The sequence below is a fragment of the Lepisma saccharinum genome, chromosome 21 (genome assembly GCF_977018435.1).
Source record: "Lepisma saccharinum chromosome 21, izLepSacc3.1, whole genome shotgun sequence".
NCBI classification, from domain to species: domain Eukaryota; kingdom Metazoa; phylum Arthropoda; class Insecta; order Zygentoma; family Lepismatidae; genus Lepisma; species Lepisma saccharinum.
The window spans coordinates 25,435,362-25,460,351 of record NC_139249.1 but is presented as its reverse complement, the minus strand read 5'-3'; the positions used below and the strand labels follow the sequence as shown (position 1 = coordinate 25,460,351).

Genomic DNA, 24,990 nt, shown 5'->3' with positions numbered 1-24,990 from the left:
TTTAAAACGTGTATATATTATTATTATCTTGCTAAGGAAATAAACTGGAATATAAACTTTCATCACCTGTTGTTCTGTTGGGGTAAAAGCTATTGGTCCCATTTCATCTGAAATCTTTGAAGAAGCTCTTTTAACACCCGAACCCTGAGAACTATGGAGTCTCATCTCTTCATTGAAGAGACAGTTAGCATTATGGGTAAATTGATGCACATTACGAAATGTTGTTGTTCTCCGCAACATGCTCGCCGAGCAAAGGTGCGACTCTATGTCTACGTGGAGGATGTTGCAAGTTAAAAGTCGTTAAAACTGGATACATGTTATCTTGAAATTTCAACATACCCCAGCATCTCCAGTGGTGTGGCTTTAACGTCGCCACCTTGTGACCAAGGGGCCTCGGGTTCGATACTCGGTAGATTCACATAGTGGTTCGGATCCCACTTTAAACCATAGGTCCCATCCCAATAGCCTTACTGAGCATAAAGTGGTCTTAAAGCAAAAATTCAAAACAGTCAACATACTTCATGCAGCATAAGTGTAATTTTATGACAACACAAATATTGATTCAAGTGGGGCTATGCAAAGTCTTAAATTGAACCATTTTTTTTGCGTCTTACACAAATATATAAAAATTTCATGTAACTTTTAAGAAAAAATTCCACTTATTTCATTTGGCCATTGATTTTGGCAACTCACTGTCACCAGTTACCTTCAGCAGTCTTCTGACAATGAGTGTTTTTTAAAGTCATATGAAAATATTATATACACTCCTCACAAAAAGTTTGGAATATTGTTACGTTAGACAATAGGTGATGGACATGGCCTTGGAATGGTATCTGTCCGGTGAACGTTCTCGTCTTTTTGCCGACATATGTCATTGTGCCTATCACCTATTGCCTAATAAATAAGGGTGTTCAAATTTCAATGTTACTTTTAATTTGCTAAATAAATGCACAAAAGAATGGAAAAGTGAAAACTTTAATATTGGAACGAAAAGAACACATGTTCCAATTAACAATGGAAGATGATGTCAGACCAGCAATTATGTCGATAAAGGAACTGCAAGTGCAAATGTTTCCTACCAAAATGTGAGGGGCTTAAGAACTAAACTCAAAACATTCTACCTGAGTGTATTAAATAACGATTTTGATGTAATCATGGCTACGGAAACATGGTTAAATCCATCGTTCAGTGACAGCGAAGTAATTGACGATAGATATATTCTGTTTCGGTCGGATCGCGATGCACATTCTTCTAACAAAGGCTTGGGGGGAGGGGTACTTCTGGCTGTAAACAGGGCTTTTCGAGCTATCGAAATTGAAACTCCGGTAATTGACCCTCTGATAAATTACTTGTTAGTAAAAATTAGCGAAATAAATATGCATATTTGTGTAGCCTATTTCCCCCCAAATACGAATCGATCTGTATACAGTTCCTTCTATCAAACTTTAGAATCACTTTATGAGCAGGGGTCTTCCCTTATTATTGCAGGGGATTTTAATTTCCCTGAGATAAAGGGGGTGGATCACAATCTCTTATTTTCAAACGAAGCTTGCGTAGAATTGAGTCATTTTATGTCACTCCACCTACTAAACAGCTTCAATGACATAAAAAATGATAACGAATGAACGTTAGATTTGATTTTAAGTAACGTTAATAACATAACAGTCACAAGGGAATCCGATCCTCTCGTACCAGAAGACATTCATCACCCAGCTTTAAATATTGACATTTCCATGACTAAATTTAAATCTATCACGAAAAATTCAATTCAAGCAGAATATAACTATAACTTTAGGAATGCAGATTTTTTAAAAATGTATAATCTTATGAGAGCTGTAAATTGGAATGATCTGAAGAAATACATTAATATTAATGCCGCTATTGATAAGTTATATGAAATAGTGTATGACATATTTAACAAATGCGTACCTTCAACGAAAACTCAACCGAAGAAATTTCCGAGCTGGTTCTCACGGGAAATTATAAACAATATCAGGAAAAAAGCATATCATAGGCAAAAATGGAAAAATAACGCTCCCCACGCTAAACATCATCATGAGATATTTAAAGAACTTCGGAATATTGTTAAACGAGGGATTCAAAAAGCATATACGCATTATATTTCAAGCACAGAGTATAACATACTTTATACCCCTAATCTCATCTTCAGCTTTGAAAAAAAAAAAAAAAAAAAAAAAAAAAAAGCAGAACCTTTTCAATATCAAGGTAAAGTACTTTCTGACACTCTAGAAGTAACAACAGCGTTTGCTAAATATTTTCAATCGGTGTACCGGCAGGATGATGGAAAAAATAAGACTTTGAATATTCAATCTTACAGTGAAATCGATAAACTAAACCTATCAGATATTAGTCTTAAAGAAATCGAAGATGCCATTAAAAATCTTAAACCGAAAAAATCTTTTGGTTCCGATAAAATTCCACCTTACATACTTAAAGGATGCGGTGAGATACTCAAATACCCCCTCCCCTGCACACGCTGTTCAATCTTGTACTTTCCTCCTCAACATTTCCAGATATTTGAAATTAGCAAAAATTACCCCGATACCAAAAACAAATAAGCAAAATAATATAGAGAATTACAGGCCGATAGCAGTCCTGGCAGCACCTGCCAAGCTCTTGGAGCAAATTCTTTACAAGCACATTTCTTATCACATACGATCAGTGATCTCTCTTTATCAACATGGTTTCTTATGTAAAAAGTCTGTCTGTACCAACCTATCAGAAATAACTCATTTTATCGCAACCGCGATGGATAGCGGAGCTCAAGTAGATGTAATATATACAGATTTTTCGAAAGCCTTTGATACCGTAAACCATAGAATCTTAATAGAAAAACTGAAATCATACAATCTATCGAATCCGATGTTACAATTGTGTCAATCCTACTTAACAAACCGCAAACAGTACGTAACGTTTCAGGGAAATACTTCCGATGAATTTGAAGCTACATCCAGAGTTCTCCAAGACTCTAACCTTGGTCCCTTATTCTTTCATGTACATAAATGATCTTCACGAACATCTGAATCAATCGAGTAAACTACTTTTTGCGGACGATTTAAAAATATACAAAAGAATTTGCAGTTACGGTGACTGTACCGAGTTACAAGCGGACATAAACAGTCTTGTGGAATGGTGCGAAAGCAACAAACTAATCTTAAATAGCGAAAAATTTTACCAAATGTCATATACTCGAAACACTACATCAATAAAATACGACTATTGCATAAATAAACAAAAATTAAAACGTGTAGAAACAATCAAAGATCTAGGAGTTCTGTTTGATTCTAAACTTACATTTCACGTGCACGTTAACTTTGTAACAAACGAGGCTTACAGACTTCTGGGATTTATAATGCATACATGCAAAAAGTTCAAAAATGTCGGAAGCTTAATGATGCTTTATAATGCTTACGTTAGAGTGAAAATTGAATACGCAAGCATAGTGTGGCACCCTCAAACCCAGCAAGATATAAACAAAATAGAACAAATTCAAAGTAAATTTTTAAGACACTTAAAGTACAAACTAGATGGTATATACCCTGAAATGGAATCCCGTAAGAACCTTCTCAGATATTTTAACCTAACAACTCTCAACAACAGACGCATCATGCATCAGCTCATTTTCCTCCACAAAATTTTAAATAATCTTATTGAAGCTCCTTTCGCCCTGTCACAGCTCGACTTCTACGTCTCCTCAAGCAAATTACGACCAAGAAGGCAACTCTTCAGCCTCCATCGTAATAGAACCAACGCTCTGACAATATCCCCAATTTGGAATATGTGTAAAACATTTAATGATACCATCAAAAGTGAAAACAGTGTGGACTTATTTTGCCCGACCTCAATTTTGAAAAGGAATATACTAAAATTACATAAATTACAATAGAACCTAAGATTTATATGTTTGTTAAATGTTTTCTGTCTATATACTACATTCATCTGTGCAATATTTCAATAATGTTATCACAAATTATTGTATAATGAACGCCATTAATGGGTAATATACCTGTTGCATTCAATTTCTGAAATAAATAAATAAATAAAACAAGTGACCCCCTCTGGAACTGCAGCAAGCAATCAGTCTTTTATCAAAATTTTCAATGACATTTGCACTTAAATGCACGTCTATTGCTGCGGTAGCAGCAATAATGTCTTTAAGGTCCTGCATTGTTTGTGGGTTCTTGGCATACACTTGTTCTTTCAAATAACCCCACACAAAAAATTCTAGGGGTGTCAGATCACATGATCTAGGTGGCCAGTTGATGTCCCCCCCCTGCATGAAATTATGCACCCCCCAAACTTATCATGCAAAAGATCAATTGTTGCGGTTGCAATGTGACAAGTGGCACCATCTTGTTGGAACCACATGGTGGCGACATCTATGGCTTCCAATGCATTCCACAAAAAGTGTGTAAAATCATCGCTCGATATCGAGTTCCATTGACAGTAGCACCATCTTCAAAGAAATATGGACCAATCACACCCTCTGCCCACAACCCACACCACACTATTACCTTTTGTGGATGCATTGGTTTCTGGAATTTTCCTCGTGGATTTTCTGTACCCCATATCCGGCAGTTTTGTTTGTTCACATATCCACCCAGTAAAGATGATTTTGTTTAAAAATTTGCCATTGTCCTCTTTTTGCCCTAGGACCCAATCCACGAATTCAAGACGTAGTGTACTGAACTAACTTCATCCCTCACTGAACCACTTGCTTCAAACTTGGCATAGATTCTCTTGATTTGCATGTTTGACGGACAACTTTGTCTTCCATATTTGGTATTTACGACCAACTTCTGCACAGCTTTCCCCACATTTGTAATATTGTTTCACTGTGAAGACACATTGTTCAATGGTGTAGCGTTGCATTTTCACTCACCACAAGGTCCCTCCTTCCCAACTCACACAACTTCTTGCTGCTTCTCGTACAAAAAAGAGAAAAACAGGTATAATTAATAACAATATTCCAAACTTTTTGTGAGGAGTGTATTTGTGTAAGATGTGAATTTCAACATTGTGTTGTATGAACTTAAACATTCTTGGTGTTTCTTTTTCAGGCAGCAGTGAGGATGAAACAACAGTTGTTAAGAAGGGGAAGAGAACTGGTGCAAGCAATCCAATGATTCAGAAGGTAAGATTTATCATAATTCTGTGCCAATATCTTGAAACAACTACAGACAGAATTGTAGCTTGTGTTGTGATAATGATAGCAGTTGAATATTTTCATGCCAAATTGATAAGATTGTTTGCATTTTGTAATTAGTAAATTAGTTATTTTTGACAATGCCATAAATCTTTCTCGTATTCTTATTTATACTTTACAGTTGTTCTGTTATAATGGTTGGTGCTGCATTTATTTGGATTTTATATTTAATTTGGACTTTCCCCCTTGTTACGTGCATTACTAATTTCCATGTTGTAGAGAATATACTAAAATAATATGTTCATCAAAAATTGTGGTAGGTAAGGCTACACAAGAAATGTTAAGACTTTTAAGTAGCATGAACGAATGGTGTTGTTGCGTTTTCCTGCTTTGGTTGTGTGTTGGAGTATATGTTGTTTGTAATTTTTGACAAGGAGTTGAATTCATAAATTGTTGATATGTTATCAGGCAATCATAAAGAGAAGATATTTTTGTGTTGTTTTAGTAATTGTCTATGATTTGTTGATTTTTACTAAATTCCGACCACTATAAAAATGTATTTGTACACTTGATCAGTAGCTACGTAAATTTAATACCTCCAAGTATTTTCAACAGTTGACCGCCGTGGTGGAATGGTCAACATAAATGCTACGAAGCCAGAGGTCCTTGTTTTGAACCCTGGTTTAAGCATGAATGTGTCAATGTGTTTGGCACGTCACTCATTCATCAGTTCATCATTCATCCTCATCATCACAATTAACCTGAGCGGTACTGATGTGATGTAAAATAACTGAATTATTGAAAGATATTTGTAACCAAACACTTCAAGAAAGAATTACAATTATATTAACTTTTGTTACTTTCACAACATTTAGGTTCTACTATAATACAAACTGTTAGATTAGAAACCAACATCTTGGATTCAGTAGCTTAATGTTTTCCAACCTTGTGTACATGAAGATTTTTGTAACAGTTGATGACAATCCTTCTTTACATAGGTGTATTTGTATTGGACTGGAGTTCATAACATAATGCAACACTGATTTGATAATCTTCATGGGAGTGTTATGTTTCATGTATTTTTGTACATTTGTGGTTTTTGTCATTTTAGTGCCCAAGTATAGTACATATGTGTTATGCATACAATATTCCTATCCTTGGTTATAGTCCAAGCCGAGTCATAGGTTTTGCCCTTGCTTATAATCGATGTTTAACCCCCATTGCCTCAATTAATATAACATGTATAAAGTAACATTAAATGAACAAAGCATATGCGTAACTTGGCGGGGGCAGGGGGTGCTTTCCCCCTCCCCCACGAATATTCAGGGTACTAAATTTAAAAGTTAAGAATATATTTTTTGTTAAACTGTTCAGACCTGGGGAGCAAAGTATTGAACAGTATTTTTATGATTGTGGAAATGTAAGTTATTTAGCAAAATTGTTGTGTACTTTTTATGGAATGAAAACTTGTCTTTTCTCCCTCCCAAGGTTCCAAATTTGATTCTGCCTTCGAAAGTTAAGTCCCAAGTTTGATTCTGCATAGTTAAGTCCGATTTTGCCCCCCCCCCCCCCCCAAGTTACGCCCATGAACAAAAGTACAAGATATGTATTTGTTGCTGCATCAGAATCAGGTGTGATGAATGGAGCATACTATCTCTTGAAGTATGACTAGTCACACCCGGGTTCGATACCCAGTGGAGGCACTTAGTGGTTCGGATCCTAAATTAAACTGTAGGTCCAGTCTCAATTAGCCTTTCTGTGCATAAAGTGAACTTAAAGCACCAACTCAAACATAACTAGACACAGTATGTGTGATTACATTGTTTTACAAGCTAACTTTTAAGAATTTACTCACTAAAAACAAATTTTCAATCTCAACAAAATTGAATTCATAAACTTTGCTCACACATATGTGAAAACAGTTTAACAGTATAACAACCAAAGAATAGAGTAAAGGGGATACAGATAATTTGTCCTCATCCTAGCTAACTACAACATTTGCCAAAATAGATACTTGCAAACAATACCAAATGTACCTTACGATTTGGTACACACAGGAGATGTACTATGTGGAAATTTCAATGAAATAGCAGGCTCAACGAGGATCTGAACCTGTATCTCTCGCATTATGTGCCATTGCTCTACCAACTGAGCCACCGAGCCAGCCCTGGCTTCACCTTCACAGGTAAAACAGCGACAGTGAACAATCGGGTGCAACCAGAGCTGACTCAGTTGGTAGACCAATTGCACGGTACGACAGACACCAAGGTTCAAGCCCTGTTTGAGCCTGAATTTTTGCTGAAATTTCAACATTACCAAATATGTCAATATAATAATTTACCAAATATGTCAATATAATAATTGACCAGTGAGAAGAGACAAAGGAACAAGTTACACATTATGAAGTGTTTTCCTTTACACTTCATAAATAAGCTTGATAGTAGTTCAGTGCACACTTTCAAAGCTGAACAAGATGTAGGGCAGATCCAGTTTGATGTTGTGAAAGTGTACGTGTGTTTTGACTTAATCGTCCTTTTGTTTTGTAACAAGCTACAATTGTTTTGCAAAGACCAACTCGTCAAAGAAGAAGATAGTGGAAGATGCCGGGAGTAGCGGTGGCGATGAGGATGATAGCGTTGTTGTCTCGTACCGTTCCAAAAGAACAGGTGCAAGGGAAGGTCCTTCTGACATGGGTGCAACAGCATACCTGGAAACGGAAACACAGACTGACCGGGATGCTCAAGCGATTTTCGAGCAGGCACAGAAGATTAATAAGGTAAGAGAATTTCATTTTATATGCATGATTAAGGGCAAGCATTTATGCAGAACTGTGCAAGATGGGTAGAGATTTGAGTGGTTCTACAATTAGGGGACACTTTTGACTTAAAAAAAAAAAAAAAATTAAGATCAAAAAGTTATGAAACTTTTTCTTGCTAGGTGTGTAATATATTGATGCTATATAGGCAACGGACCTGAATTTTCACTAATAACTTCTTATTTAATTATTGAAAATTTCATGCTCCATGCTAATCATTATTCTTTGATTCTTCTCTTTGTAATGTTAGGTTCAATTATCTCCAGCTTTGATCTTTTAATTTCAAATCATTCAACAAGTAAATTCTAATTTTATTACTAATCTACTCAGTGGTACGTAGTCCATGAAATAGTGTTCATACATGTACTATTACTGTAAAAAAAATAATTTCCCTGCCTTCCAAAACTTAAATTAAAATTTGGCTGTGTTGATAACATAGGATATAGAAAGAGACGTTTGTTAGCATCCCCATTGTATCTGTTGTATTGTTTATTGATTTTCCTTTTCATGGTGTTATGAATTATCGTACTTATACCAAAAAATATATGTGTATATGTTTTTACGGTAAACAAAAAAGTTCTTGCCATTCTAGAGCAGTGATAAACAAAGAGCAATACAGTGGACGGTACATACCTTAAGGTTTCGAAATAATCTCCACCAGCATCCAACACCTTTTGCCAACATTCCTGCAGCTGCACAATACCCTGGTGATAAAACTCGGCGGGCTTGGATGCGAAGAAGTCTGTGAGTGCGTTCCGCAGGTCTCCCTCATTTGCGAAGGATCTCCCACGGAGGTGGTTGTCGAGGGAATGAAACAGATGGTAATCTGTTGGTGCAAGGTCTGGTGAATATGGTGGATGGCACAGTGTCTCCCAGCCATGTTGCTGAAGGCTCTCCCGGATCCTCTTTGCCACATGTGACTTGGCATTGTCGTGCAGGAACAGCACACCCTTGCGATTCACCAATGCCGGCTCCTTCTGCTGCAGTGCACGGTGCACCCTTTGCAACTGCTGAGAGTAGAGGTCAGGTGGAAGGAGCTCGTAATGCACCACTTGCCGACAATTCCACCATACAGAGAGCTTAACCTTTCGTGGATGCAGAGGTGGTCTTGGGGTGTGAGGAACAGGGTCACGTGGCGACAACCAATGTCTGGTATGCTTGGGAGTGTCATAGAGGACCCCCTTTTCGTCACCAGTGAGCAAGCGATCAAATATGGGTGTGTTCAGGTGCCGAGTGAGCAAGGACAAACAGGCTGTCACTCGTTGTTCCTTGTTGGCTGCCGACAATGTGTGGGGTACCCACTTGCTTAACTTGTATGACTTCCCTATCCCATGCAGGTGCAGTCTGACTGTTTCAGCGGAAACATGGAACCTTTCTGCAAGTTCATCACACGTTAGACCACTGTCCTCATCGATGGCTGCTTTCAGGGCCTAGTCATCCAACACATGTGGTCGTCCACTGCGAGGTTCATCTGAAAGGCTCACATCTCCCGAATGGAATTTCTGGAACCAATGCCTGGCAGTGCGTTCGTTCACGGCATTCTCCCCAAATGCCTGAACAAGCTGCTTCGATACCTCCATTTCTCTTTGACACTGGACGAGCTATGACTGCTGTGTGTGATTACTGACAGTCGATGGTCAGACTAACTTCCGATCGCTTGGCAGGCACGTGCGTCATTTCGTTTCCTCTCTGTGAGCTCATGATTAATGGGACGTCAAAAATGGCAAGAACCTTTTTGGTTACCTTGTACTTCAAAAATAAAAACTAACATTTGGGAAAGATTTGCACTTAATCTTAAATGCATCATGCATTGTCATGGATGCTAATGATGAATTGCATGGATATATTTTTTTTGTCTCTAATTTTTTAACATTTTTTCGTTATAATTGTTGTAAGACAAAGGCTTGTATTCCTAGAATATGGGATTTTTTTTAGAATTACTCCACAAGTTGGTAACTACTGTTACAGAGCTGCAACTTTAAATTGTCCCCTAATCCTAGAATCATCCATTTATCCTATTTTGGTACGACAGTTCTTTAAGGGTCGCACTTGCCACCTTGTTTTTATTGGCTTACCACGTGGATTTCCATCACCCATTTTATCTGTCTCTATACCAACGGCTGAAAATATATTTCCTCAGGAATAAACAACAGTTTTACAGGGTTATTCAAAAATAACTTGACATAACTGAAAAGTAATTAGTTAAAGCTTATTTATAACTATGGCCCTTGGATGTGAAAGATTTAGCGTTTTACCACTCCTTCCTGCTACCTCAGAGGACTTAGAGGACTCATATCTGAAGTCATCATGCAAGTCGATCAGCAGATGCTGGAGAAAGTATGAGCTGAATTTGACTATCTCCTTTCCATGTGTAGGGTTACCAGTGGGGCACACATTGAGAACTTGTAATTGTCCTTGTAAGTAAATTTTCTAATGTGTATTATTTCATTTGCATTTTATTGCAATAAGCATTCCGAGTTCTCAACATCATTTTGAATAACCCTGTATTGGTGATGGAATGATATGAAACTTTTGCTGATATCAGTATTCTAGTTATCTGCTTTGCGCAGTAACAACAACTGGTAAGTGTTAATTAAGACTTTATTACAGTGTCCAACACAACCTACCACAACATGAGGCACATAACATCGACAGACATTTTTTTTTTTTAGGACATTTGGCACAGACTATTCACTACAAACAAAGTACAAATTTATAAGTCAATTTGCCCATGCTCGGGAAAATATGTTTTTGTGCATTTTCAACACTTTCCCTGACAAACTACTTTCACAAGTTCCTTTAAAAAAATATGTTACACTTTAATATAACAATCCTCTTGACTTTTGATACAAAATTGTAAATTTGCCAAGAATAATCTACAAATACTCTTTCACCCCCATGCCCCTTCCAATTAATCTGTATAACTGCAGTGAGTTTTGCCTTAGAAAAGAAACTATTTAGTTGCTGCACAAAACCAGATTATATGAATGCATAGACTATGGGTGTGTTGGGGGGAGGGTTGCGTGCAAATATACACACAAAAGTTAAGATACCGTTCTAGATTGCTACCTAAGTTTTTAAAAAGTTTACAGTGAGCTCATCTCCTATTGGCTAAGGAAGGGAGCATAGATTTAGGTTTCAGGTGAACAAAAAGGAAATGTCCATCATGGATCTTGTCATTATCTGTGAATGTTCATTCATACAGTACCTACATTTCTAAGTCTCTTCAAAAGGCTATTGCAGTAAATTTCATTGAAGCTGGGTACAAACTGAACATACGTCACATCACTTCAAAGGTCATCCCAAATAGGGTAGGGTATCATACAACTTGCAATGTCATGAAAACAGCAATGCATGTCATTTTGTCATTTGTTGGGCACTAACACATTCAAATTTTTGAAAATTCATGCAGTAAGCTGAAGGAATGATGCATGTTACGTGCCACACTTGCATGAATAGTACTGTAGTTGTGTCCATGTATTTTTTACCCTCGTCTATTGTTCATTTTGGTTATGATAGATTCTTTATCTCGGGAAATGCATTTAAGAACATTTTTTTCTTATGCTTTGATTACTTCTAAAAGTAAATTTGAATTGCATAAATAACAGAAGTAGGATTCACACTGTGATGAAAGTAGTGTTTACATTTTACATGCTAGTAAGTATCTTTGCATGTGATTTGGAAGTACAAACATATTTCCTTTGTTACATGCAAGAAATAACTGCTATGACTTTGCTACATGTTCAAAGTACTCATTCCTAAAACTATTAATGTACATTTACTTTTAATATCCACAATGATAGACAGAAACCAGTTTACATCTTTTCTCTGATTGTCCATTCCAGTAATTTTATGAAATCAGAACAAAAATTGATATTATTACATCTGTTGCATCTCACTGTGTGGGGGTCCTGGGTTCAATACCCGGTAGGGGCAAATTGCACAGTGATCCCACTTTATGCTATAGGTCCAGTCCCAATTAGCCAATCTGTGCATAAAATGGACTTAATACATCAATTAAAAAACATATATATCATTGTGTGTGAAAAATATGCAGATAAATGCTTAGGCAGGCTCTTGGTCATGTGATGTGTTTACTATTTTCCTGTAGTTTACGGTTATTACAAGCATAAGAAAACAGTTTTTTCTTTGTGACGTTTCAGGAGAACACACGCTCCTTTCATCAGACATTTATTTTCATTTTGACTAAAGATACAGTTATAACAATGGTTAGTAATTTTTAAACAAAAAGAATCCGTTATATAATGGATGTTGTCAATGTTACATTGTTGTAATATAGCAACTTAACTGTGAAAAAAGCAGTCTATTTTATTTTTATTTTAGAATTTTTTAAATTATGAATCCCAAATATCATCAGGTAATTCAAATTCATCATTGTTTTCACAAAGTCTCTTGATGTTTTCTGTTACATTAAATTTTAAAGATGGTGGCTTACTCCATTTGTGAAAAAGAAAACTCCACACTGGATCTATGTTACCATTTTCATTATTTAATTTATTCCAGTGTTCTTCTGCAATGAACGAGGCTTCCTTATGCTTGTAATAACCGTAAACTACAGGAAAATAATTCTATCATGCAAGCAATGCGTACATACAAGAAAAAGATGTGTTTACTTATTTGTATTTTTTTCTTGTATGATATTAAAGATATATCCTTACTTTTCAGGAGCTAAAAGGCAAAGAGGATGATAAGGTTTACAGAGGGATGAATAACTATGCTCAGTATTATGAGAAGCGAGACACTGCTCAAGGGAATGCGTCTAGCGGAGGTGTAAGTAATTGTTTTCATGCAAATCTTATATTTATCAACTGCTGCAGTCGTGAACAGGGGTAGAAGAAACTAGAAATAATTCAGATTTTTCTCAGGAGCCAGCTTTCTTTTTTATTATTATTATTATTAATATATGGGTTTTTAAGATTGAATTTATTACAGTGGAAACTCGATTTTATGTTTCTCAGAGGACTGCGCTGAAAAAAACTTAAAATTTAGGAAAATTTTATATCATTTTGCTATGTTGGGACCATCAAGATTGAATGTAGAATGCGGGAAATGTAAAATTGGGATTCCACTGTAGTTAATACAAGATTGGATTAAAAGTATTCAATTCTTCCACCAGAGCAGCATTCCTAAAAGGCTCAACTGGTAATGGCATGAATAACTATGCAATACATTCCGATATATGGCTGACTCTAAATCGTAACATCTTTAATTAAAAATATTATTCCTAACGATAATAGGATTACTCTCTACTACATCGCTGCAGATTTTAAAATTCAACTAGCAACACTGCTAAATTTATAATAGCATGTTTATTATTCTGATGTCATTACACACGTGATACAGAAAACACACAAAACATTAAAGACACATACTGTTCTTGTTATAAAAAAAAGATAATGTAGATTTCCATAACTGAACTCGAAATATTAAAAAATATATATGTAAGTTATAACTGATTTAAAATTTTGAGGCACCATGGCAACCGGGTGCCCTGTTTTTCTACCCCTATCCTTCATTCACAATGCAACAGTTTTCCATGAAGTGCTAAATGTTATTTCTTATTGTTATTTGCTTTTCTCTGTGAACTTTGCACTTAGTATCTATGTCACTTTTTTCAACCCGTCTCACTTTTCACTTAGTGCACCCCGATAACTGCAATGTTGCTGGCCAGTGAGACCCTGGCATCTGGACCTACGGCTAGTAAAATCCTTTGTAGGGCTGTGTGTTGTCTTGTGTTTCGTTCTTATATGTGCTGAGTGCCCCTTTCCAGTCTCAGCTTTTAGTTGAGAAGATTTTAATCCTCGGAGAGAGATGTTGATCTTAGTTGTGATAAGGGACTGGGCCCTGTATAATGTGACGGGTGCAAAATAGTTGATGCACCCATAATTTTAATTTCAGTCAATCAATCAACCAACATCTCACCCTCTTTCTAAATGTACATGTTTCTTATATTCATACAGTAGGACAGTGGTTCTCAAAGTGGTGCTGTGGATGGTTTACAGAGGCCCCGTGAAATGTTATAATATTTTCACTGAAAACTTGAGACAAGCCACCTAACCACACTAACTGAGCATTGCAAGTGTTAGATAGATGTACATTCTGATTTGGGTGCCGTGGAAAAAATCTTGAAACACTAAGGGTGCTGCAGAAAAATCTTAATATGCTAAGGGTGCCATGAATCAAAGAAGTTTGGGAACCCCTGCAGTAGGACATTTCCTCACTGATATTTTATAGTGTAGTGGTAATGTAGTTGCCTTGTGATTTAAGGGATCCCAGGTTGGATTATTAGTGAAGGCAGATATTGGTTAGAATCTCACTCTATGTCCAGTCCTGATTATCCTATATGCCCACTGTTGGCTCCACCGGCCATGTCTTTGGATCCAATATGGCGGCCAAGACATTTTTTGTGAACTTATAATTGCCAAAAAGGTGTTGGCAACACTGTCTTCGAGTGAGCAGCATCATGGCTGAAAGACGTTGTTGTGCTACTGCATAATTATCCCTTCACATCCTTGTGCTAGGGAATGTTTATGTAATCGGTTATTAAACATGTATTTGACATAAGATGAGTGTTTCTTCAGTTTCACACCTGCCCAACCACCAAGAGTTTGGATTACAAACTGGAACGGGGCTACGCTCCCTGACAACCACCTTGAAAGCCTGTCAATATTAACCCTCCGTAACCCGCACAGGTGCTATCTTTTTTAAAATTTTGAATTATTTTCCTTACCAGCGCAATAATAGTCGGGAAAGCACCAGGTAACTTATCTTCACTATTTCCCCGAAAACGTAGAGTCGTTGGCACCTTTTTTCTCTCGTTCTTTCAGTTGATTACACGCCCCTCAATTGACCAGTCTGCCTTTGGCGGCACTCAGTACCACGCAGGGGACGTTTCCTACCTTAAATCACAGCAGGCAAGCCATGAATTTGGCAGAAATAAGAAGAATAATACAACTGTATGCTGTTCGGAATGCAAATTATTTGTATGCAGAAACCGTTGCAGTACCCATATGAAATGTCAGAGTTGTCAAAATAACGATATTGAAAAGTGACAACATTCGGTTCCTTATATTTGAGTCAGTATGTCTTTTCTTACATATACCTTGTAAGAGTACGAGAAACAAATTGAGATTTGAACATTTAAAAAATATTTTGTGTGTTTCTTCGAGGTGTTTTTTCTACATTCGTTTGGTTTTTCTGCGAGTCAGAGATATTTTGACAGAAAATTTTGGAACAAATAGTTCCTTTCTAAGCCCATATAAGTTGTATGATTTCAATTCTTTTTGAAAAATATGTTGAAATTTTTTGAAAAATACGTTGAAAATTTTTGTAAAATACGTTGATATTTTTGTGAATGGTGAGTTCACTTTTTAGTGCCTTCATTATATGTAAAAGTTTTAATAACTTTTCGAATAATATTTTGGTGCATTTGCTTAAAGAGTTTAAGCTTGTAACTGTATAAGACTCTTTTCATTTTTGTTTACTTTTCTTCTAATAGCTAATAAAAATGTCCGAAATGGACATATTTGCATTCATGTATATTTCCCCTGATTTCCAAAGTGCTAGTGTAATTCAACCTTGATTTGCATCAATAATTCACGTAAATAACGTTGGTTTTGATGAGATGGCACTGAGTGCCGCACACGGGACATTTGTGCTGCTATGAGGATGCGGATGACAGAGGGTTAAAAATGTTGAAACATACAAGAAAAAATGTTGACTTGCAGGGAGACACCACCATGTGTAAAGCCATGCTTACTTTAAAGATGTGACATGGGTATGATCCTGTATGAAAAATATCTGAAGTATATTATGTGCATTAAAATACAGTCAGACAAGGCAGATAGAAGAATCGTCCAGTAGCCATGTGTTTTATACTGTCAGTGCATCTCATGTGCGTACTGTAGTGTTTATTTCAACATGATCAACAATAGTGAGTGAATAAAAAGGTGATTGGCCTCCCTGATAGCGCAGTTGTAGCGTCGTCGCCTTGTAATCAAGGGGTCCCTGGTTCGATTCCTGGTGGAGGCACATAGTGATTCGGATCCCACTTTAAACTGTAGGTCCAGTCCCGATTAGCCTTACTGTGCATAGAGTGGACTTAAAACAACAAATCAATCCAATCCAATAAAAAGGGGATTGATTTTAATTTACATGAACAGTCTTCTGTATCATCTCTAGAGGCATGCATATTTTGTTTTTGACAGAAATACGAAATGTGAAATACCAGACTGCAATGTTCATTTTTCATGATTTTGAAAGGTGTGAGGTGCATTTTCCTACCTTGTTTTGTCACGGAATGATGCAAAGTGCTAAATATACTCTTAAACACAAAACTTACAAGTTTTATTACTACCATGACACTTTCTGAAGTCTAAATCATCCTGTGAGTTATGCAAATCACTGAAAAATGATTATTCTGCTGCAAATATTTCAGAATCAAATATTTCCTTTACACAGGAATAAACTTAATACCGAGACAACTACATAAATGTGCTATTAGAAGAGAAAAGTTTATTTTGTGTAGTAAGTATAGTTTTAAAATGAAATTTAGGGTTATATTTACAATTTTAACACCAAAATGCCATTTTTATATATCGCTTTTGATCACAAAATATGCCCAATTTTTGTACTGAAATCATTATATTTTATTCACCATAAACATGTGGCTCTTATCGTCTAGTACTGGCAGTATTTCAGAAAATTAAAATTAAATAACAACTACAGAGCATTCTGTGACATTGGCTACGAGACTCGGCGGCAAATGACCCGGCGTCAGCGCTTGTCTTTCCCGTTGAACGGGGTCCGCGACAGTCAGCTAGAGTCGGCTATTAAAATTACAGGTTTCATATTGTGTACTAACCTTGACTACAGAAGGTGTTGAAAATGATGTCCCTCTGCTGCAACACATTCCTGGCATCTCTGAAGAAAATTGGCATTTACACGTGCAAGTTCGTCTACTGTAATTCTCCCGATTTCTCGAACAATATTGTCTTTTAACTCACGGATGGTGTGCGGATTGCCTTTGTATACTTTATTTTTTAGATTTCCCCATTTGTCTTTCCACTTTTATTCAGAACTGACCCTGTTACTCTAAACTTGTTTATGAGGTTTAATATAGTGGTCCTATGTGGAACGGGAACACCAGGGAATTTCATTGCAAAGCGTCGTTACACTTCTCCACAATTCCTTTTTCCGAAGTAACACTCGACAAGATAAATCCTTTGTTGTAATGTAAACTTTTGTGGTGCCATATTAAGCCGCAATCTTCAACACACGGACACGACACAACACAACTTTCGAGGGAGGATTATGCTGGCATCAGTCTGCAACGTCAACAGAAAGGGAAAGAGAGCAAAGGCAGGTAGAGCGAAAAAAAAACAGACTGTAGCATGCGACTGTCGCGGAACCGTTCACCGGGAAAGTCAATCGCTGACGCCGGGCTGCTTGCTGCCGAGTCTCGTAGCAAATGTCACGGAATGCTCTGTAGTTGAAATTGGCTTATGACACACAGAGGATATGTTGTGCTTTATCAGTTGTTTGGTTTGTTTGTTTAATCACAACACAATCACATGGAACTATGCTCACTCAGTGAATGCCAATGACACAAGTTCGTTTCCTGGTTAAGCCACAGTTTGTGCAAAAATCAAATAGTTGTCCATCAAGCTTTTGTTTATGTTTAGCTTAATTTTTTCTAGGTGAGAATGGGACCCATAAGAGCTCCGTCTAATTTGAGAGCAACAGTCAGGTGGGACTATCAGCCTGACATTTGCAAGGACTACAAGGAAACAGGTTTCTGTGGATTTGGAGGTAAGAGATTATCCTCACGTGGTTCTTTTCTAGAGTTCTGCCCTTGTCACTAGCACATTGTGCCTCAACTGTGTTGTGCAGAATCAAATCTGAAATATTGTTAATTCACCAGTTGTCATTGTCAATGCATCTATGATTTTTCTTAGAGCAGTATGTCTGCCAGTCAAGAAAAAGTAAAGAAATGAAGTAGGTCAAGAAGGCAAGAAGTTATACTTGTGGCCAAGAAGTTTTTCTATCATAATGACTAATTGATTGATCTTTTTAAATTCAATTTTTAGCCCATTTTGCCAATCGCGAAGATGATGAGGAATGGTGGTAAGATAAGATGGATGAAGGGACAATCACAAACATACAGGGACGACAACACGTGCCCCACATAAGATTATACTGGCTGTCGATGCCAGAGCCTTGCTAGTCTGCCAAATGCAGTCCGGGGAACATGAATAGATAAAGGAAGTCTAATTCATTTGTTAAATACAGCTTCAGTTTTCATCTTAATTTGCCTTTGGATAGGATTTCTCATTAAATATATATTTATTTTCTTAATTACTAATTTCCAACTTTACCTAAGTATGGGTCAGTTAAGTAAAGGTAAAGAAAAGAAAAAACGTCAAGGAAAAGTCATGAAAAAAAATCTTCAAAAAGTCAAGAATTTTGGATTTGTTCTTTTTTAGTAGACACCCTGTAGAGGCAAAACAAATTATCTAATCCTGATTTAGACAGTATTGGCATATTGATAGAGATATAATGTATTTTTCCCCAAAGAGAGAGAGAGATTTATAATCTATTGTATAATGCTGCTACTTTCTCAGGAAGTTACCTGTGTCGTTCCCTGAGGTTTTGGTTACATGAATCATACAGCAATAGAGAAAACATCCTAAAATTTCCCTTATGAAATTCACATTAGGCAAAATGGAAGAAAATGGAAATTGGGTATACTAATTACATTATTTTGGGCTGGCTTAGTTTTTGAGCATGTTAAGTGGTCGACTTTCAATCTCACCCAGTGCTTGAAGTGGAAATGGCTAGTGGGGGGATGTTTTATCCCATCACTGATCATCACAATTAGCCACAAGTGACAACAAAGTGACACTAATATAATTCGTGTAGCTTTGTTTTGTAAGGTATGTGATGTCCTGTTGCATTGCCTAGTTATATTCATTAAATAAATAAGAGAGTCAAATTATTTTATCTCAGACTTGTAGAAAATTTGTTGCTTAAATTTCACAGTGGACCATTTCTAATGTACAGTCGAATAAAGATTTTATGTTTTCCAGGGGACCAAATTGAAAAAAACTTAAAATGCAGGAAAATGTGAAATCATGGAAAATTCTGCAACATTATTGTTGTGCGGGGACCATGAAGAATGGTTGTATAATGGGGAAAATGTAAAATCCAGTAACATAAGAGATGTAAGGGGTGAACTTTCGGCAAGGTACCCAAAGGTCAACCTCACTTCCATGTAGTACATCCCGGGAACTGCAATGTTGCAGGCCAACGACGCTGATTAGCCAAAAGTAGCAGAAATGCGACATTAAATAAACTAAATCAATGAAATATGTAATGACATTGGTTTCCACTGTATCACATAGTTTTGCCAGCTAATGAACTTGTAACTTGACTGTGGGTGAATTTGTCATATACATCTGTGCCCGCAGTATTAATATCAGAATTTATTAACTCGTACATACATTATCAATAAATTTGATCATATATTTCTTGTGAGTGATTCAGTACCTATTTGATGCAAAGTTTTTCTATACTTCAGATAGCTGCAAGTTTCTTCATGACCGCTCCGACTACAAGTTTGGTTGGCAGTTGGAACGAGAGATGCAAGAGGGACGGTACGGAGAAGATGATGACGATCCTCATCAATATGAAGTAGACTCTGACAATGACGACTTACCATTTAAGTGCTTCCTATGCAGGAATTCATTCAAGGACCCAATTATCACCAAGTAAGTTTGTATATTGTAATCATTTAGTGATGATATGTTATGGAAATCCTGTGATCTTCAGTTTTGTGTATTTGCTCCCCATCTTAATTTTTGGATGATAATTTTGGAGTGCAATTTATATATGTCACCATTCCTGGTAGAGAGATACTAGTTTTTTTTCCCCCTGAATCTGTATTATGTGTGTTATTGCATAATATAATTTATTTATATTGAATTAGCCACAGGAAATAGCGTGTTGGATGCAAAGGATATACTGGGTGATTCGTTTGGGTATGAATAAAATAAAATGGATGTGAAATTGTTTTGGTCAAATGTAATTACCTAAAATATTGTATACATAAAATATTGTATACAAAGACTGAAAGGTGGGAGTTTTTATTTTTATACGCTACTAACAGTTTGGTACTGTTTTCAGTTTTCTACATGGCCTTCATTGCGAACTCTGCACAACTCACAACGGTGATTCAATTCATTCCACGTCTTGTGTAACATCTCTGGGGTGATTCTGTCCAATGCCTGTGTGATTTCTGAGTTTCAAATCATCAATGTCTGTGGGTTTCTGTGAATAGACAGTGTCTTTAACGAAACCACCAGACGAAGAAGTCTGGAGGGGTTAAATCTGGGGAGTTGGGAGGCCAAGCAATTGGTCCACCACGACCACACCAACGACGATTGAAATTTTGGTCAAGAAAATCACGAACCACTTGTGCCCAGCGAGGGGGTGCGCCATCTAATTGAAACACTATTTTCAAGTTGTTGTCTTGTTGGAGTTGGGGCAGTAGAAATAACTGCAACATGTCTAAGTAAGGAATATGACGTATTGTGTTCTCAGAAAAGAAAAATGGTCCATACACTTTATTGCAACTCGCTGCACACCACATCATTGTTGCCAACACATTACAGCAAAACTCTCATGTTTCACGCACGAAAACACCAACACGAAAATTTTCCTAGTATCACATTTACATTTCTATTAATGTTTTATTTTATCCATACCCAAATGGATAACCTTGTATATTATACAGGGTTCCCACTGATCTGGAAAAGGAGTGAAAATAAATTCAGGTTTTTTTCTTGAACCATCTTCGTAGGGTGTAAAACACCCGAATGTCAACCTGACTTCCACATAGTACATCCTGGACTATATTTTGCACACTAACAGGGCTCTAGCACCTGTAGCTGCAGCCAGGATAATTGTACCCCTGAGCCACCGAGTTCATTACCTTTTCCTGCAAAGAAGGGAGGTTAAGAATATGTAGAGTAAGGATAGCATGATGGTAGTATCTTAGTGGCCCAGAGCGGGGAACCACAATCGCAATGACAGGTTGCAGAAGGGGTAAAATTCGGAAGGTTTAACGTGCAACAGTGTGTTAACCACTAAGCCAGCATGACAAAAGACAACTCTGTTGGAATTTTGTTGTGTTATCCATGTGGGTTTATAATTGTTCCTTCGTCCATTTCATCATTTCACCATTCATCCCCCATTGTCACGATTAGCCAAAAGTGACAGAAAAGAGATGTACTAGTGTACCATAGCCTAATTCAATCATCCAGTCATGATGGGTAATATTCCATATTTAAAAAAATATATACTTTATTTTTGTTCATTTATTTTGAACAGTGTTGAATAAACGTCATTCTCTTGTTAAGAAGAGCCATTTAATACTTAAAACTTTATGATTTAGCATGTTACAGCACCACAAAATAGTCTGGAATTTTACTTTAAGTCAAAATACATGGGAGCCCTGTTTTTAACTCCCTGAAAAAGTTATTAAATTTGTGGCAGATGTTCAGCATCCCATGCCAGTAGTCTATCACTGAACTACCAAGTCAGCCTCTGCCCTCCCCACAATTCCCACACCCTTGATCTTTCTTGACTTTGTAGCTCATACCAATGCATTGGAAGAGAGCACTGGCATGGGATGCCAAAGACCCAGGTTCAATCCATCCAGAGCTTTTTTTTCAATGATCACAAAAATCAGTATAATAAAAATGAAACTTAGGTGTAACAACTCTTCGAGGACCAAGGTATGTCAAGTTGCTTTTCATTGGGTGACATCTGGTCAGCACATTGGGTTCCATTACCACTGTTTTCTGGCAATACTGCCCCACAACTTCGTTTTAAGTAGCTCATACCAGGAATCGAACCCAGAACACCTGACTGTTTTGCTGGTACATATATGCACATATTTATCTCTCTGTGTGGTGAGCGTGCACAAGTGTATTAGCTTTAACTTGATACCAATGCCAACTCACATACCGATTCCTACCAATACCAATAATTGGAAATTGAAAGAATTTTGAAGTTTTCAGAATATTAATAATTTTAAAATATCGTTTTTATTGGAACTATATAATACCAATCTCCCAAGTTTTGCTTTGTAGTATTCACAATTTCACAGAAGATAATTATTTATTCACAAAATCAGTATTCACAATAAAAATTATGCATTTTGCATAAATTCTCAGATATGTAGACTGCAAAAATGTTGCTGCCATTTTAGCAAACTCAGAAAAGAATTCTCGGCCCCCATGGCGGAGAGGTTAGCACATCGCACTATGACGCCAGGGGTCCCACGTTCGAATCTTGGCCTGGGCATGGATGTTTGTGAGTGTCCATTCATCAATTTCATCATATCATCACTCATCCCCATCTTCGCAAATTAGCCAAAAGTGGCATAAAAAGGGAAGTAAAATAAAGCAAATCAATCAGTACAGAAAAGAATCAGTTGGTGTCGATAAAAAATTGTGCTGATATCGGCTCAACCATAATATACTCCTTTTTGGTTTTGTATTTCAGGTGCAAACATTACTTCTGTGAAAAATGTGCCCTGGAGCAATACAAGAAGTCCACGAGGTGTTACGTGTGCAACCAACAAACAAACGGAGTGTTCAACCCTGCCAAGGAACTCATTAGTAAACTCAAAGGAGCAGAATCTGTGTATTCGCATGCGGCCGATAACGAGGACAGCAAATCAGACTCTGACTGAAGAAGCCCAGCGCGCTCTTTGTTTTCTGAAGCAAATGAAGTGACGGTGCTTGAAGTCAGTGCATTGGCAATCAAAAGACAAGATGTGGTTGCTGCCACATTGGCAAGCATTGTTGTTCATAGTTTCACGTGTAAACAGATTTTCCTCTGTGTGTGTGTGTGTGTATATATATATATATATATATGTAGTTAAAGGTTTTGTTTGTATGTAAATTGTAAATAGCTATTTTATTTTATGATTGTATGTAGCATTTCATTTTTTTTACAAATGAATATAGACTTCTTTTACCTAAGGCATAGATGACTCCAATATTTATTACAAACATATACTCTTGTTTATCCAACTGAAAAATTATCATTCATAGAAATTGTAATAAAATATTACTAATTCAAGGAACAAAATTAACTTTAGTTGTTTTTTTCAGCATAAAGAAAGCATGAAGCTTAATGTGAACTTCAGTTAAAAGTGGTGGATGAAAACTCATATGTGCATCAAGCACCAAACTTTAAACAAGTTTTTAATGCTTTTTCCAGAAATAAATTTCATATACTCTTTAATCCCAATGTGAAATACAGTGGAAGCCCGATTTTACATTTTTTCCGCATTATACATTCAATCTTGATGATCCCAACATAGCAAAATGTTATAAAATTTTCCTCGATTTTACATTTTCCTGCATTTTAAGTTTTTTCAGCTTGTTCCCCTGAAAAACAAAAAATCGAGGTTCCCTGCATAGCCTAGATGAATGTGACAATAACAAATAAAACAGTACAGAGAATAGATTGCACCCTTCCATATCACATACAGAACCAATGTTAGCCAAGGGTAAAAAAAAAGGGTTGAGCCAATATCGATATCTATGTATTGATATTGGTATCGGAAAGTATCAATTTTAGATTTTATTTAGCAATTCCGACATTTTGGTCTTTCACGGGGTCCACAAGAAAGCAACGTGGTACTTCCATAGAGTCTAATTATCCTGAAAGTTATGCAAAATTTGAAGTTCCCATTTATTTTGCACAAATAGTGTGTAGAAAGAATTGTACTTGTAAGAAGTATTTTAATATTCTGATGTAACTTTTTTAACATTTTAAAACCAACCTCAATAAATTGGTCATTATAATTGGAAGGCAATACTTACATGCAAATATTAATCAATATTTTGAACAACTTTTAATTATCACAATTTTCAATCATCGCTAAGGGTATCGGTTTCAGTTGAATGTGGTATCAGTCCTAGAAAAAATATAGTTGTTCTCTGTCTAACTTCACTGCAGTAGTCATTTTCCTGTCAGCAAGTTGTTTTATTATTTTGTATTTTCACATCAGTATCATTATTAAACACACATGTTTTACTTGTTTTTTTTTCTGGTTCTATTAATTTCAGCGGTGTTTGTTTCCAACCAAATGGCAATTTGATGCTTCTTTTGTTGTTCAGTAACTTTCAGTGCATGAAAAGAACTTGTACACTGCAAGCTGCTGTACAAGAAAATCGTGAGGTTGACATATTTATTGTAACAAAACCAGAGAGAAGAAACAATTTTGCTTTTCTGGATTTTACATTTTCCTCCTCGGTCCCCTGAAAAACATAAAATCGAGGTTCTACTGTATATTGTCATCTTTGTAGAGGATGTGCAGATGATGATGATAACATTTTAATTGCCATACTACAGTAATTTTTTCCAGCTAGTTCTCCAGTTTAACATAAAGATTACAGTGAAAAACCCGTAGGACTTCTAATGATCATTGGAAGTCAATTTGCGGTAACATGAGGTAAGCAGTATTCTAATAGTAATGTATTTGCGGTCAATGTAGAAATTGCCTGAAGTATATGCAGCACCAACCATGTTTATTATGGTATCTTATTATTATGATTATTTATTTCAAAATTAATTATTTTTCAGCAAACCCACTGAATCTGATAATCCTGAAAAATCAGAATTCATTTGCCCCTTTTTATTCTAATATTTCTGTTACTCACTACTCTTATAGTACCGTAAACTATTTGTTATCTTTCATTTCCAAACTTAGGACTATTAAATTAATAATTATTTTCAATGTCAAAAACAATCTAGGTTACTGGAATTTTATGCATGAAAAGTAACTCTGAAGGGTAGAACCTGATTTAGGGGAAACGAGCTTATTGGCTGATAAGTGGTCAACTTTCAATTTTACCACAAATTTTAGTGTTTGAGTCCATCCTTTCAATTTTGCCACCAAATTTTTGGG

At 36.4% G+C, this 24,990-nt stretch overlaps 1 protein-coding gene across 1 annotated transcript in view; it reads left to right on the top strand.

The window, feature by feature from the left end:
* The window catches only part of mdlc (RING finger protein mdlc), a 29,455-nt gene extending 6,398 nt beyond the window's left edge, over nt 1–23,057 (top strand). Inside the window, exons 2-7 of the mRNA XM_083142692.1 lie at nt 5,082–5,155; nt 7,737–7,943; nt 12,669–12,773; nt 17,702–17,813; nt 19,582–19,771; nt 22,572–23,057. Of these exons, the coding sequence (XP_082998818.1) occupies nt 5,082–5,155; nt 7,737–7,943; nt 12,669–12,773; nt 17,702–17,813; nt 19,582–19,771; nt 22,572–22,761 (878 nt within the window). The 3' untranslated portion in view covers nt 22,762–23,057. The remainder of the gene's footprint in view (nt 1–5,081; nt 5,156–7,736; nt 7,944–12,668; nt 12,774–17,701; nt 17,814–19,581; nt 19,772–22,571) is intronic.
* The last annotated feature ends 1,933 nt before the right edge of the window (nt 23,058–24,990 follow it).